This window comes from Alligator sinensis, unplaced genomic scaffold, assembly GCF_000455745.1.
Source record: "Alligator sinensis unplaced genomic scaffold, ASM45574v1 scaffold755_2, whole genome shotgun sequence".
NCBI classification, from domain to species: Eukaryota; Metazoa; Chordata; order Crocodylia; family Alligatoridae; genus Alligator; species Alligator sinensis.
The window spans coordinates 2474932-2489946 of record NW_005841883.1 but is presented as its reverse complement, the minus strand read 5'-3'; the positions used below and the strand labels follow the sequence as shown (position 1 = coordinate 2489946).

Here is a 15015-nt window from a genome sequence, read left to right as displayed (position 1 = left end):
CATCATCAGCAAAAATGAACAGAGGTCTGTGAAACATGAATTGTGAGGAAAGGCTGAAAGAACTGGGATTATTTATTTTGAAGAACAGAAGACAGAGAGGGTAGTGGATAAACTATCAAATGCCTGAAGGACAGTTTTAAAGCGGATAGAAAGTATTCTTTGTGGCTGCATGGACATGAGGCAATTGTTTTAAATTGCAGCAAGGGAATTGTAGGTTAAAGATAAGAAAGAACTTTCTCACCGGGACGGTAATTAAGCATTGCAATAGGCTACCCAGAGAGGTTGTACAATCTCCACCTTGGAAGCTTTTATGAGCGGGTTAGACAAACACTTGGCTGGGATGGGTTAGTCGGGGATGATCCTGCTTTGAACAGGGGGTTGGATTCGATGACTACACAAGGTTCATTCCAGCCCTACTTTCAATGATCCTTTTTTTTTCGGGATATGCTAACATTACATAACACTTCATATATTCAGTGCATAGATCCTCTTGAATTCTGAAAAGTTTGCTGTGAGTGACTTATTCAGTATGACACAGGAACTCTGTGACCCATGCAAGAGTAGAATGGTTTTCTAAAGCAGCATTGCACTACTTTAACCCCATGCAACTGTCCTTCTTCCTGTAGCACCCCATCTCATTTGCAATGTGCTTTTTAACTTCTGCTACCAGTGAAGTAGAGGACCTACAGACAACATCCTCCTTCACTGTACGGTGCTGATTTTATTGCCAGTGTAGGTCCATGCTATGCACTGAATGAGGCTGTGGGTAAAAGTAGCATGTGATCATGTAATTAAAGACTAAAATATATACAAGGTGGCCAAACTGATATTGCAAAGACAATCTGAACTCTGGCATTTCTTAACTTCTTATTGGGCATGTCTGCATGCATGCTTTAATGTGCAGTAGCCTATTCTACCGTGCATTGAAGTGGTGCATAAAAAAAGATACTAATACGCTAATGCACATTCAGCATTATCTAAAAAGTGCTACTGCACGTTAGCACATTAGTACCTGCGTATTAGAGGGCACTTTTATATGTGCTCGGGGGGGGGGGGGGGCTTTATTTGTGTGTGGGGGGGGGGGGGGGGGGGCTTTAATTAGAGCAGCTCTGAGAACTGCTCTAATCAGTGTTGCAGCATCTCATGTAGCAGTGTCGCCATGCTTCAAAATGGCAGCAGGGGTGCTTGAACTAAAGCTCTTTTGAGCTTTAGTTAAAGTACTGCCACCAGGGCCAAATTAATGCATAGGGAAACCAGGCACATGTCTAGGGCCCTAAGTGAAGAAGGGGCCCAGTTGTGCTTATTTTACATATTATAATTATTGAGTGAAAAAAGTAGGTGCCCATGAGTTTGTTTGCCTAGGACCCACTAAAGGGTTAATCTGGCCCTGCCCCTCACCACCATTTTTAAGCATGGTGATGCTGACACAAGATGCAGGAGGCTGCTGGAGGGCAGTAATTCCCACACTCCAGCAGATGCGATTTGCTCATGTATAGGCACCCGGAGATACTGAACTTAATGCACATTAGAAAAAATGCATTAATGCACATGTAGAAGCACCTATTGATTTACTTACTAACCTCTTAATGTGGTTTTATGTGTGATTTCCTTTCTTTCATTTTCTTTAAAGTAAACTTGTAAAACCCTAAATGTTACCACATGGCATTATACTGACACCCACGTGGGCTATCAGCAGCTCTGAAACCTTTATCTTGACTGGACAAACTTCTTTTACTTGAGACAATGCAGTAACTGAGAGGATGACAAACTCCTACTGCTGTGTGGACTGTCCTTTGCCAGGGGACAGTAGGGGAGTGTTGAGGCATAAGAAATTGGGGTCCCATTCCAGGTTCTGGAAGGAGCACTTTCTCATAGGCACAGACTTCTGATCATTTTTCTTACCCATGTTTGTCCCTTTCTATCCAACTTCTTCAGCTTGTCCAAGTCCTTTTTCTTCTCCAGCCCCTCTGCTCCCCTGGGTCCTAGTAAAGGTGTATTTGCCTGATCACTTTTCCCTCTCCCTGATATAACTGTTGCCTCCTCTGCATTCTTAATCATGTGGTTTCTTCCTCCATGCTTCTGAGATGCCAGCAGGGAATGATTGAGAACATGGGAGAAAATGTTCTTGCTATCTCCTCCAGCATTTGGGCCCAACCTGCCTCACAGCAGGAACAGCAAGAAAAGACCATGTTGGGTGGAGCCGTCATAGCTGCTCTCTGGGGACAGTGCATATTTGGTGAAGTCTCATGTAGAACTGTGGGGAATGAGACATGCGCCATGAGGATTTACTCTTTGGCACTATTAGCCAGCAAGTATCTCCAGATCATGTCCAAACTGCAACTTTTCTCATCATCAGTGATCCTGGGATCCTGGTTTTCTCTGATTTAAAAAAAAAATCCTCAATTTTCAGTTTAAAAGTAGTAACCCCAAATCTACATTTTTCCATGATTAAAATGAAACAACACCATATATACATCTGTACATTAGTGGTGTTTCATTTTAATCACAGAAAAATGTGGATTTGGGGTTACTTTTTTTAATCCAAAAATTGGGGATTTTTTAAAATCAGAGAAAGCCAGGATCCCTGCCATCATAAACTTATACCTTGGCCAAATCTGACTGATTTTTATGGGGCTTAAGAAAGGTACCTGTCTGACATAAAGGCTACCCTGTCAAATTGCAGGACTCTGCTTCACAGCCCGGAAAGACAGAGTGGGAAGTGCTGAACAACACTAATAAGCAATGCAATGAACCTGTCCTGTAACTTCCAGTTAAAACAAAAAAAACGTGGAAAGGGATTATTTCTGTTTAAGACCCTATAATATTTTTACAGAGAAAAACACAAGGTGAGCAAATAAAGCATAGCCTTTTTTTCTGCATCATGCCCTCAAGCATTAGGAAATCTTTCTTTGCATGGAGTCAAGCCCCAGTACTGCAAAAACTGGATCATATGTCAAACTTATCGTATGCCACGGCTGAGTTCAAGTGCCACTGACTTCAGTAGAGTTACATGTATGCTTTAGTGTTGCCCTGAACTGGGACGTAAACACACAGTATTGTGCACTGTTGTCACCTGTTGGATGGCATCAGACATGCAGTCATCAAGAGTTCATTCTGCACCCTAATACCTGCAAGGGAAGATGAACTTGTGGTCCCCAACTCCTAGCTCCTGAACTCCTGCTTCATGAGCTGAGGCCTGTGGCCTGTGGATCTATATTTATGGCAATTATTTGTGTCATGTGACTTCAGGAACAATGATGTGGGGACTCTTTCTGCTGGCTCCTCTCTCTGCTGGGTGGTCTCATGATTGCCTTGTGAGCTACAGCTGCTGCTGTCAGGGGTGGGTGGGGGTTGGATGGGTGGGGAGCTGAACCTCCATACCCTGTTGAGAGGGAAGCAGAAGTAACCCCTAATGCCATGGGAGAAGGAAGAGCCCAGCCAGCTAACAGGAGCAGAAAAGGAAGCATATGCCCCCTACCAAAATCAATAAGAGGGAATGCTGCTGCCTCACAAATATTTGATAAGGAATTCATCTTCTTTGGTCGACCAGACATGGAACAGTTGGGTAAAGTTTAGTATATAGAGGATGAGTAGTGGGTATGGGAAGAACTTGCCCTGGATCTCTTCAGCCTCTGGAAGAGAAAGCTGAGAGATGATCTTGTGGCCACCTCCAAATGGGGTAGCAAGGAATAGGAGATCCTTTGTTTACTAGTGCACCTCTTGGAGTTACTAGGAACAACGGCCATAAACTAATGGAGAACAGATTTAAGTTAGACATCAGGAAGAACTTCTTTACGGTAAGGGTTGCCAGAATCTGGAGTGGGCTTCCTAAGGAGGTGGTGCTCTCCTTGAGCACCAAAGACCTTGAGGGTCTTTAAGAGGAGGCTGGACATGCATCTGGCTGCAGCGCTCTTTCCTGCCCAGGGCAGGGGGTTGGACTCGATGATCTGCTAAGGTCCCTTCCGACCCAAACATCTATGAATTTATGAATCTATGAACTTTGAATGTAGTTGGGTGTGGAGCTCCAAAGGTATCTTAGCATTAGAGTGCTGGAGTAGGTGTGTAGACCATTAGGTAGTAGTGTTGAAGGGTGAGGCCTCCATACCTTTTGGAGGACTGCATTTGTGGCTTCTAGTGATGAATAAGCTAAGGGCCATGAGGTATTGGGATGGTTAGGCGGGGGCAGGGATAGGGGGGGAGGAGAGGGGATGTTTGGTTAGACTTTTCCATGAGGCATGTATTCTTCCTGGAAAAATCATGGTAATCTGGGGCTTGGGGGATGGATAAGGATGGTCCAGTCAACTTGGATAAGGATGGTCCAGTCAATTATGAAGTCCAATCAACAGTTCTGTGAGATTTGTTGTAGGACAGCAGTAACTGCTACACTAAGCACATGTGCAACCATGGATAAAGGGTACCTTGTCTAAACTACTTGTTTTACTATAGACTCCTCAGGTGAGTTGCTTAGAGTGGAAACAGATGTAGAATCATAGAAAATGAGGGTTGAAAGGGATTCAGGAGATCATTTAGTCCAACCTCCTGCTCAAAGCAGGACCACACCCAACTATAATATCCCAGCCAAGGCTTTGTCTACCCGGGTCTTAAAAACCGTTGCCATAAAAATGTTCATGGTAGCACAAAGGCCAAGCAAACAGATGTCCATACCCCTTGTCATACCATAAATGCCCAAAACTTGTAGCTGCAACATAGGTGGCATCAATATGCACTGCTTTCTTGCAGCTGACATCTGTTAGGTTTATGGTGGGAGAGCGTGGTCAGCCTGGAGTTGTCTGCACTCTCCAGCTGCCCCAAGCAGGTGCTTCCGGGGCCTGAGCCTATGTGCCCTGGGAATTCCCACACAGGATTGGGCCCCTCAAGTCCTGGGAGTGCCTGCCCAGCCTTCCCCTCTTACAGAGACGCACCCCAAGGAATCTCCAAGGCATGTCTCTGTAAGCAGGGAACAAGTCTCCTGTTGTCCCTCAGGATCCAGCTAGTGTCTGATGCTGGACAATGGGTGACATATTTCGCCCAGTGAAGTAGACCAAATGTGGTGGGGACACATCCTGCCACCGCTTATCCACTTCATTTGGCAGTATCTGTTAATGCTCTCGGCCTCAGTATTTTTAATTTATACAGTGAAAATAATGTGCTGAGAATAAACCGCCCTACTTCAAAGGTGCTGTGAGGTTTTTTATTTTTATTTGGGGGGGGGGTTGTTTCTGATTGTTTATTATTCCCGTCCATCAGCTCAACAACAAAAACAGGGTTGAATGAATTCATATAATCACGGAAAATTAGGGTTGGAAGGGACCTCAGGAGGTCATCTAGTCCAACCCCCTGCTCAAAGCAGAACCATCCCCAGCTAGGTCATCCAAGCCAAGGCTTTGTCTAGCCAGGTCTTAAACCTCCAAGGATAGAGTCCACAACCTCTCTGGGTAACCTGTTCCAGTTCTTTACTACCCTCCTAGTGAGAAAATGCTTCCTAATATCTAACCTAAACTTCCCTTGCTGCAACTTGAGACCATTGCTCCTTGTTCTGTCATCTCTCACCACTGAGAACAGTCCAGCTCCATCCTCTTTGGAACCCCTTCAGGTAGTTGAAGACTGCTATTAAATCCTCTCTCATTCTTCTCTTCTCTAAACTAAATAAGCCCAGTTTCCTCAGCCTCTCCTCAGAAGTCATGTGCCTCAGCCTGCTCACCATTTTCATTGTCCTCTGCTGGACTCTCTCCAATGTGTCCACATACTTTCTGTAGAGGGGGGCCCAAAACTGAAGACATTACTCCAGATGTGGTCTCACCAATGCTAAATAGAGGAGAATAATCACTTTCCTTGACCTGCTGACAACAGACACCTACCAGTGCAGCCCAGTATGCCATTAGCATACTAGCATTAGTCTCCCTGGCAATGGGGGCACACTACCGACTCATATTTAGCTTATTGTCTACTGTAACCCCCAGGTCCTTTTCTGCAGAGGTGCTGCCCAGCCAGTCAGCCCCCAGCCTGTACTGGTACATGGGATTCTTCTGTCCTAAGTGCAGGACTTTGCACTTGTCCTTGTTCAACCTCATGAGATTTCTTTTGACCCAATCCTCCAATTTGTCTAGGTCACTCTGAATCCTAGCCCTACCCTCCAGCATATCTACTACTCCCCCCAACTTGGTGTCATCTGCAGACTTGCTGAGGGTGCACTCTATGCCATCTTCCAGGTTGTTGCTGAAGACATTGAACAACAAAACCAGTTGCAGGTCTGACCTCTGCGGCATTCCACTTGATACTGGCTGCCAACTAGACATTGAGCCATTGATTACTATCGTCTGAGCCTGATGCTCCAGCCAGTTTTCTATCCACCTTGCAGTCCATTCATCCAGCCCATACTTCCTTAGCTTGCCTGTGAGAATGTTGTGGGGGACAACATCAAAAGTCTTGCTAAAATCAAGATATACCACATCCACTGGTCTCCCCGTGTCCACAGAGCCATCATAGAAGGCAATCAGGTTGTTCAGGCATGATTTGCCCTTAGTGAATCCATGCTGACTGTGCCTAATCACCTTCTTCTCCTCCAAGTGCTTAGAAATGAATTCCTTGAGGATCTGCTCCATGATTTTTCCATGAGGCTGACCTGTAGTTTCCTGGATCCTCCTTTTTCTCTTTCTTAAAGATGGGCACTATGTTTGTTCTTTTCCAATCATCCAGGACGTCTCCTGATCACCATGAGTTTTCAAAGATGATGGCCAGCAGCTCTGCAATCATACCAGCCAACTCCCTCAGCACCCTTGGGTGCATCCCGTCCTGCCCTGTGTATATGTCCAGCTTTTCTATAGTCCCTAACCTGGTCTTTTGCCACTATTTGCTGCTCACCTCCTCTCCAAACTGTGCTGCCTGGTGTAGTAGTCTGGGAGCTGACCTTGCCTGTGAAGACTGAGGTGAAAAAGGCGTTGAGCACTTCAGCCTTTTTTGCATCCTCTGTTACTAGGTTGCCTTCTCCATTCAATAAGGGACCCACAGTTTTGCTGATCTTCCTTTTGTTACTGACATACTGTAGAAACCTTTCTTGTTACATGTCACATCTTTTGCTAGCTGCAACTCCAGGTGTGCTTTGGCAAATCAGACTGAAAATCACGTGCGCACACCCAGACTTAAACTTCCAGCTTTTTATTACAAGCTTAACACTTAGGCCCCTCAGCCATAGAACATGCCTGTTCTTCTATGGTGTTAGTTATTTAAAATTCAACTATGACTTCTTGGCTTATGCTGTTTCTGACCATAAATATCTGTCCTCTATTGTAATCAGAACTCTAGTGGTAGAGGCAATATCTTTTATTAGATCAACTAGGTCATTGAAAAAATATTTCTTTATTTGCAAGCTTCCAGGCTCACGTGCCCTTCCTCAGGCAAAGGACCACAACATAACTTCCTTACCCAGGAGAAACATTCCATCACTAATCCTCCTGTAAAATATGAAACAAGTTCACAAGAAAGAAGCAAAATTCAGCATCCTACTTGCCATCAGACACCTTTGAGATAAATAAACGACTCCAATATTTATCCAAGCCTAATTTGCATAGAATGAACTTTTCCACCAGTGGAACTTACACCATCCTCCAGTTCCCCTGTGCATTATGAAGTTTCATTTCTACCTGGGACAAATTTTACAATCTTTGCATTCTCCTTTGCCTGCGGACGGGTGCGTGAGCCCAAAAGTTTGAGAATAAAGAAATATTTTTCAATGATCTAGTTGGTCTAAAAGATATCGCCTCTACCACAAGAGTTTTGACTGCTTTTGCCTTTAGACCAACACAGCTACAACCTATTAGGGCTGTGCAAAGCTTTGGGTGCTGATTCGATTTTGAGGAGATTTGGCCCGATTCGGTGGCCAAATCTCCGAATCTGAATCGAATCGGGGGACCAAGTAAAAGGTCCGAGCTGATTCGAAGGTCTCCAAATCGATTTGGAAAATATTTGGAGAGCTTTGATTTGTACAGTCCCCGGTGGCTGCAGCAGGGAGCTGTGGCCGGACTCGGAGCTGGTAAGTAGGGGTGAGGGAGGGGAGAGGAGACCATGGGGGAACCCCTACCAGGCCACATCCCCTGCCTGCTCCCCCAGCCTCCCCAACCCCTGCCTGCTCCTCCAGCCTCCACATGGCTGCACCATCCACCCCAGCTCCCGGTGCTTTAAAAAGTCCCACTCACTGGGTGCAGCCGGGCAGGGGGGAGCAATCCCTGCTGCCCCCACTGCCCCATGCTGCATGGGAGGCTCTGCCATGAGCCCCCCAACCCCTGCTACTCCCCCAGCCCCGCTTTGGTTGCCCTGCCCGCCCCAGCTTTGGCCCTTTAAGAAAAAACAAATGAGAAAAACCCCAGGACTCACCACTCCTGCAGCTGTCTCATGGCTTCAGGGGCCTTGTGCAGAGCCCCCCATGTGGCACGGGGCAGTGGGGATTACCCCTGCTGGGCAGGAATGGTGAGTGTGCGGGGGGGAGTTCTCATTTTTTTTTCTTAAAGGCAGAGCCCCCCCCGTCCGCCTTGTAGCACCTGCTGAGTTGGGGCTTTTTTTCAAACTGCCAGGAGCTGGGCTGGGCTGGGCAGGGCAGCTATTGCCAGGCTGGGAGAGTGGGCAGGGGATGGGCCTGGGTGATTCAAACATTTGGCAGCAGCTGAATCTCATAATCAGATTCAGCCAGATCGAATCGGGACAGTGATTCAAATCACCGAATCAAATCGCTGTCCTCTGAATCGGCCGAATCCAAAGCGAATACTAGCCGCTTCACATGGGCCTAGTGAATACTTACTCTCCGCACTGCCGCTGGGAAAGAATGTGTTGGAGTGGTCCAGGAAGTGTATGAGACAAGGATTTTTTGTTATATCTTTTATTAGTTCAGCTGTGTACCTGGGAAGGATGCTGGGCAAGCTTTTGGGCATCAAGTGCCATTCCTCAGGTCACTTGTCCAACAGCTCTTCCAACTATACAGTTGGTCCAAAAAAAAGGAATCACAAGAATCCTTGCCCCTTGGAGTGGATAGACAGGAAATTTACCAATTTCCCAGACTGGTTTAATGATTAACTGGCATCTCTTTCTGGCTGGCTCTAAGTCATGAACAAGAAGGAACATTACGTGCTTGGGCAGGGGAAATGATAGCATCTATCCATGGATTACAAGTTTCACACTAACTCTCTGCTGCCGGAGCTGCCTAGCAACTTGCTAGGCTCCAGACACGTTTCATGTGTCCCCACGGGTAGCTCCAAAGGGTGAGTCGATGCCTAGCCCAGCGGTTGCTCTTGCAGCTGACACAACATCTGGAAGTCACCTGGAGTAGGTCTGATCTATGGAATCATGAAAGGATATTACAGAGGCCCTGTCCATGGTTGGAGGAGATAGGGCAGAAGGGAAGCGCTAACTGATTCTTCTGTTAGGACCCTACCCCACATTCAAATTAAAGCTGGATAGAAACCAGCTATCTAGTTGTTGCCCATTGTCAAGCACTAATTTTGTAACTGATTGGCTCTTAAGAGCTGTATAGACATTTTTATGGTGTGATAATTACTTTGTACATGGGGCCAGTCTAAATTTATTGCACAGCTAACCAGTTAATTGCGTAATGTATGTAATGTGTGGCAGGGGCCTTTGTCTACATAGACTGGATGCAAAGTTACAGGGTGGGTAATAGCTCCTGGGGATTCTCTAAAGATAAATGAGGGGTGGAGTACTTCTTGTGGCTGACAGTTCAGGAAAAAAAACATTTCTTGTGAGATTTTCATTTATCTAGCTAGAATCCCTGGAGCACTTACTCTTGCTGCCCTTTGGGGCAGTATCTGTGGGGCCCCGTAATTCTCCCTGGTATTCCTCAGCTAAGAGCAGCCCTGACTAGAACTGTTTGAAAACCTAATTTTCCCAATTCTAGAAAACTGGGAGGTGGATAGATTTCATTTTCAGTCAGTCTAAACACTTTATTTCATTTAAACATATTTTTTCTGTTAAGCTTTAAAAAAAAAAAAACTATTTTAAGAACCTTTACTTAAAATATGTTTGGAAACAAAACATTGTTTTGAAATGAAATATTGAAACATTTCATTTTTTAAAAGTTAGGTAAATATTTCTACGTGTTCAGCTCTATTTCAGGTTTCTCCAAGTTGTTTCAGGTTGATTTGCAAAATTTGGTTGGCCAAGTTTTGGGGTTTTTTGCTGAAAAAAAGAAAAGTTTTCCTTGAAAATTGTTGCCTGCTATAGTAGTCCTAACCCTGCTGTGTATAGTGTCTCCTCTGTCCTGTCAGTCACAGCTACTTACAGTGACACTGTAGAACTTAATGCATAGGTAGGTCTGAAGGAATGTGATTAACATGCCAGAGAGCAAGTACATTCTCATGAATCATGACATGTAGCAGCCTGCAGTATCACTGTGCATGAATTGGCCTGTTAAACTGTAGACAAATAAACATCTGCATGTGACTGTGGAAATACTGGGAATGCTAAAAAACTAAGACTTGAATCCAAAGCATGAGATCGTATAAACTTATCCCCTTTCAGGTCTAAGTGGAAAATTTGCAGTCGGTGTACCACAGCTGTTGACTGTAGGGGTGCTTAGAGTTATGCATCTTCTGTTTCCTCTGCAACTTTAGTCCTGGCCACCCTGCTTTGATTAGTGCTGGGATGGGGTACCAGATCTAATGCATCAGTGGCTAGATATGCCACTGGCCAGTCCTCAGAGTCAGAAAGTGTCCTAGCCAGTAGCTTTCTGAAGACCATCCTTTGGATCTTTTCTCCTTTGACTTGCCTCTTTCTCTCTTTTCTCCTCTGTCAGCCTTACTGGAAAGGAAGCTCTGACCCACTTCCCTTTGCTGGGCCCATCAACAAACCCTGCCCAAGGAAAGGTGCACCTTAAGCAATGTGACTTGCTCAAGCTGTCCCGTAAGCAGAAGAGGCTTTGCCGTCGGGAGCCTGGGCTGGCAGAGACCTTGCGAGATGCCATCCGGCTTGGGATCATGGAGTGCCAGTACCAGTTTCGCAATGAGCGCTGGAACTGCAGCTTGGAAGGACGAACCAGTCTCCTGAAGAGAGGTACAGACCAGTCCCTGGCATGTAGTAGAACATAATTTTCAGTGTAGTAGCTCGTGATTGAGCACTTGAGTTTACTTTGCAGAACCTCTCTCTCCTGGGAAACTGGGGGAGGTGCTACTTGTTGCAATGTGAATTCCTGATCCTTGGGAAAAGGACCAAGAACAGACTTCTTGCACGGGCAACCGAACAACTTTCTGGTAGCTGCTTGTGGCTGTTCCTGACTGAGTCTGGATTTGAACCAGCCACCTAGAAGTAAAAGATTCTTTAAATTAAGGTTTAAAACCATGAACCTTCACCTTAAGCAGGGAGGTTATGTAGTAGCATGTTCAGTACCTAACCCATTATCTAAGTACATAGTAAACAGACTCCCTGGAATGAAATGTGTTGAGTATACTGTGTTTGTAGCCCTACCACCTCAGGCAGTGATCTCTGATTTCAAGTGTGAAACAGATTGAAATCTGGCCGGCACTTCTATGGGAGATAGCCAGCATCAGTTTGCTTTCTTGAGCTGGAGACTGAAGAAACTGCAAGCTTCTCCCCTGAGTTGGTATTACGAGGAGGGTGTAGAGTTGGGAGGTGATACTGATCTCACCAATGCCTTTATGAGGCATTTTTGTAGAACTGCTTCCTCTTCTGGTGTTCACACATCAAATAGGATGCTGAAAAATCAGAAAAGTTCAGAGACCCGCTCTATAGGAATGATTGGAGATCTCACTGATAAGGCAGGCTTTCCATACTAAAGGCACTCAAAAACTACTTAGTTTGCAAGACAGGCTTAAACAGTGACTCAATCAGTGTAAACACACCTAACGCATGAAGATTTCTGAAAGTCAGGGCTCCTTAATCTAGCAGATAAAGGCAGAAAGAGAACCAATGGCTGGAGGCTTAAAGCTGGACAGATTCAAGATAGAAATAAAGTGACATTTTACAATGAGGGCAGCTAACCACTTGGACAATTAACTTGGGATTGTGATGGGTTCTCTGTCATTTCAGATCTTTTAAAATCAAAATCTGATGTTTTCAAAGAAATGCTGGAGCTCAGAAGTGGCCAACCTACAGCACACATGCCACAGGCAGCCTGTGTGTGTGGTACGTGGCAGATCGGGGAGGGAGTAGTTTGCATACAGTATTGCTGTACTCAGAGACCCTGACCTGGGCTCTGTAAGCCTCACCAGATGCTACAACCACCACTATAGGAGCCCAGAATCAAAAGATCACAAAGGTGGCTTAGTCATACTAGCATGTGCACACATATGCTCTGTATATGGACTGTGAGGATTGGGCTGTTTCTCTAAGATACAGAAGAGATTCTCCTTAACATACTAGATCAAACTCTGTCCTGACATGTGTCCCCACATACCCGCCCTTCTTGACTACCCATTGAGTCAGCCTTAACAGGAAAGATGGAGGTGCTCTTAATTCTGTTTAGCACAGGGTCTACTGGTTAGGGCCCTTTGCTGGGAAGTCAGATATATGGATACAATCCCCACCTGGGTGAGGGGGGCCTAGAACCTGGGCCTCCTGCTTCCTGTGCTAGAATCTTAACCACCCAGCTAAAAAATGGAAACATATATTTTCTTAAGGAAGTGGGACTTAAAATGCCAACATATGTCCCAAAGTACCTCTTATATAGTTAACTTTACCATTCAGCAGCTAGATTTGACTCTGTGAATGAAATAACTTACTGCTGTCCTGAATATATTACTCCAACACAGTGACTTTTTTAGGATATCGAAATGTGTTTGAGACCTATTTTACATAAAGCCATATTGATTGGTATGAAGTATAGTGGCAAACTTTAATTCTTCATTGACTGGTCTGTATCAGCCTTCCCATGATTTTGTCTGAGATCAATTCAAAATTCATTTTCCTGAAACTCAATAGTAGCTTTTTTTCCCCTATTTTTTTTTTTCAGAACTTCCCCTGTACCCCAGGATTTGTTAAGTATCAACATCAGTGGCTCAGATCTCCTTGGCCAATTTCCATTAAACTCTTTGGGCACATCTACATGTGCATTAAGGCACTTTTCCTAAAGTGCTTTAAATTTAGTACCTCCAATGTGACATACTAAACAAATGCACATTAGGTTGCGTTAATGCACAGTAAGAATTCCACACTTTTTTTTAGGTGACGCTTAATGCACAGTAGCGTATTTTACTGCGCATTAGCATAATAGCGCTTTTTTATGTGACGCTTTAATGAGCAGTAAAGTAGGCTACACTAAATAGGATCATGGAGTACTATAACAGCTTATATGATCATAGATCTATATTAAACAACACAAAAACCCCCATTTGATTCATAGGAAAAAAGAACAAATGAAACATTTTCAAATAATTTTTTTTCCATTCCCTGAAAAATGTTGACTTCTTGTCACAATCTGAGAAATCTTTAAATATCCCATAGAACAAATTCTGAATTGATTGTTTTTCAACAAATTTGACTAAATAAGGTGTGTTCATTGACTTTAACATGCCACTCATGCTTCAGTAATACCAGTTATATCAAATTTAACATTTCTGATTTCTCTTTTACACTGGTGGGTGGGTATTGGGTGATGCTCTTCTCTTTATATTTCTTAATATCATTGGCACTTTGTGTTCATCATATCCTATGTATGAGTTGTTTGTATATTTGTGCTATTTACCCTCTGGTACCCTCTCCTTCTGCTAATAGTTTAACACACTGACTAATCTGTCCACTAGTTTACCTACTACCAAGATGGAGGTAAGACAAGGAATATACTCCCTTCTCCCTTTAGAAGGGGGCCCAGTGTTTCTTTTTATGCCTGGAGTTGGGGAAGTCAGCTATGCTGGTGAATACCAACACCTTTACCATTCCAAGCCTCTCAATGTTTCTCTTATGCAGGTTTCAAGGAAACTGCTTTCCTCTATGCAGTGTCCTCTGCAGCTCTTACCCACTCCCTGGCCAGGGCATGCAGTGCTGGGCGCATGGAGCGCTGTACCTGTGATGACTCTCCGGACCTGGAGAACCGCAAGGCTTGGCAGTGGGGGGTGTGTGGGGACAATCTCAAATACAGCACCAAATTCCTCAAAAACTTCCTAGGCCAGAAGAAGATTGGCAAAGACCTGCAGGCCAAGGTAGACATCCACAACACCAACGTGGGAATCAAGGTGAGCTTGCCCAGAACAGAACAGGGTCAGATGCAAGCATCTTGAATCATCCTCAGTCCCATCCTTGATGAGAGTGGGTTGTTCATTGCTCTTTACTGCAGAACTGCTTATTGTGTGTCATAGGCCCTATACCACTGACAACTAGTAGAAGATTCTCCTTTAGCTCTGGTGGCAGGAGTTTGCATTTTCAAAGGAGACAAGTTGTGTTCTATACCCACTACTTCTGTCATATCCTGAGTGACCACATTGTGCCGTCTGACTGTTTCAGTCCATCCATAGACCTGTGCAATGACTATGTACCATTAGGGTCCTTCTGACTTTTGAGTATAGCAAGGCATGCTAGTGCATAGCTAGAAATGGGATGCTTGGCTTCTACCACAGCTTTGTTGATAACTTACTAGGTGACACTATGCAAATCACCTTAGAGCTCTGGGTCAGAAGAAACCATCAGATTGTTAGGTCAGACTAGATGCATATTTCAGGCCATTGAATTCCTCCTAGTTATTCCTTTGCTTGGTTAAAGACATCTAGTTTTGATTAGAAGACCTCAAGGTAGAGAGAGTCCACAATTTCCTAAGTAGCTGGTTACGACAGTTATTCTGTTGTAACAAACAGCCTTTGCTATTCACAACTTGTGTCTGTAATGGATTTGGGTGGTTCTTCTGCCCTTCTCTGCTAGACTGAAGAGTTCTCTAGTCCCTACCATTTTCTTCCCATATATGTATTTGGCCACTGCAATCAAATTACATCACAATCTTCTCTTAGAGCTCAATCTATTTGTATTTTTAAAGTTTGTCAATGTAAGGCATTTTCTCAAGATCTCTAG

At 44.5% G+C, this 15015-nt stretch overlaps 1 protein-coding gene across 1 annotated transcript in view; it reads left to right on the top strand.

The window, feature by feature from the left end:
• The first annotated feature begins 9256 nt into the window (after positions 1–9256).
• WNT9B (Wnt family member 9B) overlaps positions 9257–15015 on the top strand; it is a 6374-nt gene continuing 615 nt past the window's right edge. The window contains exons 1-3 of the mRNA XM_025196664.1: positions 9257–9312; positions 10799–11055; positions 13924–14189. Coding sequence (XP_025052449.1) covers positions 9257–9312; positions 10799–11055; positions 13924–14189 — 579 coding nt within the window. The remainder of the gene's footprint in view (positions 9313–10798; positions 11056–13923; positions 14190–15015) is intronic.